This window comes from Oryzias latipes, chromosome 23 (assembly GCF_002234675.1).
Source record: "Oryzias latipes chromosome 23, ASM223467v1".
In the NCBI taxonomy this organism is placed as follows: domain Eukaryota; kingdom Metazoa; phylum Chordata; class Actinopteri; order Beloniformes; family Adrianichthyidae; genus Oryzias; species Oryzias latipes.
The window spans coordinates 11,811,122-11,816,091 of NC_019881.2; the positions used below are offsets into that span (position 1 = coordinate 11,811,122).

Sequence of the window (4,970 nt, forward strand, 5' to 3'; positions counted from 1 at the left end):
TTGGACAGATAAATCAACAGATGAACTTAAAGTATTTGGTTGTGTTCCAGATGTGAGGTGAAGTTTGCAGCCACTTCAGGGTGTAGACAACCTCTTCTAACAGTTCTCTTTGGAAGTTTCTGTCTTACAAAACCTTTTACAATAAAAAATACACACGAGTGATCTGAGATACCAATATCAACAACTGAGGTCACAGTGGCCATCAGGCCATCCATTGTTGCTAAAATGTTTAAGAAGGATCGTCCACATGTAGGTTAAAATTGCCCAAAATAATTACTCTACTAAAGTCTACGTGAATAATTGAAAGCAGCTACTGTATACTAATAAACAAAACAGTGGGATTATTAAAAACAATGGCCTGATATTTAAAAGATCTGTATTCATGAAACACTTTGTCTGTAGAACCAATTAACCCTTGTGCTACCTTAGATGACCCCACCCTTACATTGACGTGTTCTCCCTACCATGACAAAGGTGGATAAAGGTGGAAAGATTTCATGTAATCCATGGACACCAGTGAAGATCACAAATCATTGAAGAAAAAAGGTTCAGCGCACTGTCTATTGGGTCTAGATGACCCACCTCCCAATGTTAAAGGGCTTAGGATAGCACAAGGGTTACAGCAGACAGGATTGCAGCAGTTCCCCCACCCCTTCCCTGTTTTCTGCCTTTGTAAAGTAATTAAGGCGTGAAGTCGTTTCAGACAGTGAACCAGTTGAACCACAATTCCAAGTCTCTGTTTAAAACAGGCCATTTAAGTTATGATCTTAAATCAAGTTGTGGATAAGAAATTATTTGTTTGCTAGTGAGCGTACATCTAAAAGTTTTACTTTTTCAATTACCGATACGAAGCCCATCGAGACGACTGTTGTTGTGAATTTGGGCTATACAAATAAAATTGAATTGAAAAGTGCCAGATTCAGTTGAGAGAGGTTACCGTTGTTTTCAGGTCCATGAAAGGTTAATGAGTTGTAAATCTGCACTTGTTTTAGGTTTTCATTATTCCTGCTAAAGCTTTTGACGGGAAAACTGGATCGGTTTGATATAATTGATTGTATGGGAAACGAAGTAGGTGTAATTGAGGGTTTTGAAGGATAACCCTTGTAGGGGCCCTAAGGAGGGACAGAGATTTGGTGATCCAAGTTCAGGTTTCTGGAGAAGTTTGGGGAGTTGGCAGTCAGTCCTCTTTAAAACATTGAACAGGACATTTAATGTTAGTTGATAAAATGCTACTACTACCAAGCAGATTGGGATGAAGTCTTTCTGGGCTGTAGAAAGATTCCAGAAGAGGTTCAAATTGTCAATAAAACCAAACCTGCGCATGTGGGGGGAGGACAGGTGTTCTGTTGCAGCTGAACACTGCTTTCTTTCTCAACCCTCATCAGAGCTTCATCAAAGCTTTGTCATGTTCATTCAAAAAACATCCAGAGACGTTCCTGATTCTCTGAGCCATGTCATACCCTGGAAGGTTGGCCCAGCTCTTAGTTGGTCGGGCTGCACTTCTAACTGCTCATTACCAGAATCATGTGAAGTCAATCAGAACATGGAAACACCTGGGTCAAAGAAGAAAAGGGAGCGCTGGAAAGCAAGCAGGATTGTTGATCTGACAGTGAAACCCTAAGCTAGACCCTCATTAAAACAAGTTGGTAGGAAGAAAAAAACAAGTTACGTGCTTTTGGTGTTTTTAAACATGTTCTTGAAGCATTTTTCTAATGGAGGACAGGTATAAAGACAAGTAGGGCTCAAAATTCTGTTTCTGAGTTTTTTAAATTCAAATTACTGTGAATCAGGAGCAAAGGAAAAATGCTGTTTACAAAAAGAGCTTTTCAGTGACAGAAAATATTTTGAGCTCCCTGCTCCGCTCCATTCTGGTGTGTCCACTTATACGTCTTTGTTAAGGTCCTGTTGCCATTTGGGAGAAAGGTATTGCTACTTTTATTTCCCAACAGTAACAGGTGAGAGATACTCATACTGAAAATGGATGAATGGCATTCAGTGTTGCTGCAAGTAAACGCACTCAGCGTTTTTTTTATTTGTAAAGAATAAAGTTCAGAAATACTACTCCTTCAATGCTTCAGAAGGAAAGACAAAGACGAGACTCAAGTCTGAATTTGAGGGTTAAAGATCCTCTTGTCCAAATCTTTTGTTTCAATTTTAAAAATGTCATAATTGAGTTTTTACAGAACAGGAATGAGACAAAGCTCTTTTCATCCAACCAGGCTGCTAAAAGTTCAACGCGCCACACAGAAGTTGCTGAGAGTTCAAATCTTTTTATTAAAAGTTTACAGAGCATTCACAAAAACAGCTGCATGTTTGTGAGACGGAACCACAGACTCCTTCAGAAGTAAGCTCTCTTCCACACAGGCAGCTCCTGGAAATACACCTCATCCGGGTTTTCATCAGCTGCAGCAGAGAATGGGAGGGGGGTTAGACTCATAGAAAAACTATACCAGACACGTCTGTACCGGGCAGGTACAGGTATCATCTCAGGTAACATCTTTCTCCAGAGATCCTCCATCTGCTGGTGTTTGGATGAGCCTGACCCAGCAGTTCTGGTTCTGTTTGTCCTTCTATCACACATTACATCCTGCTGTCTGCTGCCATCCCATAAAAACATCCTCTGAGTCAGACTATGGTTAAACTCTCTCATTTCTACTCATTATGATAATGAAGCTTCGCAGAAGCCGTGATTTCTGCCTGACCTTTGCAGCTGCTGTCAATAAAAAGATGCCGCTTCTATATCATCACCGTCTACATCGGCTTTAGATGCATGTCCCATGAAAACTGTGAAATCCTCCCACATCACAGTAACGTACACTGATTTTCCAGGCAACTCAAAAAACACGAGTTCACAAACAAACAAAGCTCCATTTTCAGATATGAAATTCTGATTTTCAATGTGGACAATTTTGCTTCATATTTTGACAGCATTGTTTCCAACACATGTTAGTATAGAAATATTAATACACATTTGTAAATATGAACACGTGCGTTTGTGTTCTAATTATTTTTAAAAAGTTCCAAAAGTCTATTAACTTTAAATGGAACTTTACAGGGGCTGGGGGGGCTCACCTCCATCCCTAGCCTGCTGCAGGAAGTTGAGCAGGACGGCGGCGGCCCGGTCCACGCTCAGCTTCTCTGTGTTCTGGCTGCGGGTCTCTAGCAGGAAACAGAGCACAGGTTGGGTCAGAACCGCCCCGGCTCTGCGGCTATCACGGAACCACAGGGCGGGTTCTGTGGACGGCAGTGAGATCTCTGCAGGGACAGGTGGGGGGTACCTAAGTGCAGTGCGTCAAAGACTTCTGCCTCTGTGGGGTCCTCAGAGACGAACCTGCGCCCCTCTGGGAGAAAGTTTGAGTCAGATCCAGAAACACACCAGTTTTAATGGAACCACACCAGAACTTTCAGTTCTGTATGCATATGTGTGTGTGTGTGGGGGGGGGGGGTTCAGATAAAACCGCCACCAATCAGGAATTCAGAGCTGTGTGGTTCTTCTCAGCTGTCTCAGAAAAAATTACTTAAGATGAACTTCATCGTCATGACAACCGCCTCAATCAAAGTCACAAAAAAGCTGATTATTTTCTTTTCAATAGTGAAGCTTCACACTTCATTGGGTCGTGAAGGAGCAGAGCTCCTGATTGGTCACTTCTTCATCACATGCACACCAAAGGAAACACCCCAGATTCCAGACTGAAGATGATGATGATGGTTGGGTGGGTGGGGGCGCTGAAGGGAAGGATACGTACGTGTGCCCTTCAGGTACAGCATCGCCTGCGGCGTCCAGTTTCTCCTCTGGAAGGAGCCCTAAGGAGGAAACCAGGAGAAGCTGTGACCCTGCTGGTGACGGCAGAACCAAGCAGAACCTTTAGAGGAGTACCTTTGGAGCGCTCCAGGACACCGAGAAGAAGGCAGCCAGCAGGAAAAACGCGAAGGAGAAGCTGCTCAGACCCTGCAGGAGAAACACCGGGCTGATCTTCTGCCGAGTCCCCCCCCACTCCCCCCCACAAGTCCAGGACAAACCAGCACCTACCTTCATTCTGCCGCAGATATGAGGGGGGGGCGCAGGAGCAGGTTTGGGCCAACTGCTGGAGATGCCTTCCTTCTGCTGAGGTTTTATACTGTACGCTGGCGTCAGAGCCCCCCCAAAGGTCACTGGCTGGCTGGCGGAAGGATAAATGTTGCAATTTTTTTCTAGTTTGTGTAAATGCTGCCCCTTTGAATACGGGGGGGGGGGGGGGGGGGGGGGGGGGGGTCCCCTCACGACAGGAAATATTGGCTGTGAGGGGTGACAAACCCCCTCCCCTCCCAAGAAAGTATTGATATAACCTGTTATAGCTTGTAAAGGGGGAGGGGGCAAGGATGAATCCCGCCATCATCTCACTTTCTTTTTTCATTCATCTTCTAAACCCGTTTCATCCCTTTCGGGGTCACATGGCTGCCGTTGCCCCGTTGACAGGTCGCCAGTCTGTCGCAGGGCAATTAATTTAGAGTAACCAATTAAGCGGAGAAAACCCACGCATGCACGGGGAGAACATGCAAACACAGGAAGATCCACCATTTATGTTCTGGAAAAGTGTATGGGGGGGGGGTTCTCCTAAAAAATGTGAAAAAGTTGGGGGGGGGGGGCAATCAGAGGAGCAGGATATGGACCTTCAAGCCACGGTGGCGTTCAAATTCTTCTGCAGTCGCTGAAATTATTAAAGCACAAACTGCCCCCCCCCAAATAAAAAGACAAGCGTGCCTCAGGGACACCACCTCCATGTGGCCAAACGTTGTAGCGCCACAGAAAAAACAGATGGTCACACAGAAGAGATGAAAAATTGTGTAGAAACCACATATGACATTTCAGCACCATCACCATCATCATCGTCATCATCATCGATCTGGACCTTTTTTAGGCTTGTTTCAGTCCAGAAAACAAATCAAACTTCTTAAATCTTTTTCTAATATTTTCAGGCAACATCCACACA

General features: G+C 44.4%; 1 protein-coding gene across 2 annotated transcripts; it reads right to left on the reverse strand.

Annotated features, from left to right (window-relative positions):
* Nucleotides 1-2,250: 2,250 nt before the first annotated feature.
* On the reverse strand, nt 2,251-4,863 carry spx (spexin hormone). Of its 2 annotated transcripts, XM_023952112.1 has the most exons (6): nt 4,031-4,863; nt 3,878-3,949; nt 3,747-3,804; nt 3,279-3,341; nt 3,073-3,159; nt 2,251-2,403 (listed from the first exon to the last, which is right to left on the reverse strand). In XM_023952112.1, exons 1-6 carry the CDS (start codon nt 4,034-4,036, stop codon nt 2,339-2,341), a joined length of 351 nt encoding a protein of 116 aa, XP_023807880.1. In that variant the 5' UTR covers nt 4,037-4,863; the 3' UTR covers nt 2,251-2,338. The 2 variants fall into 2 exon arrangements, with proteins under 2 accessions (XP_023807880.1, XP_023807882.1); XM_023952114.1 differs by lacking the exon at nt 3,279-3,341.
* Between the last annotated feature and the right edge of the window lie 107 nt (nt 4,864-4,970).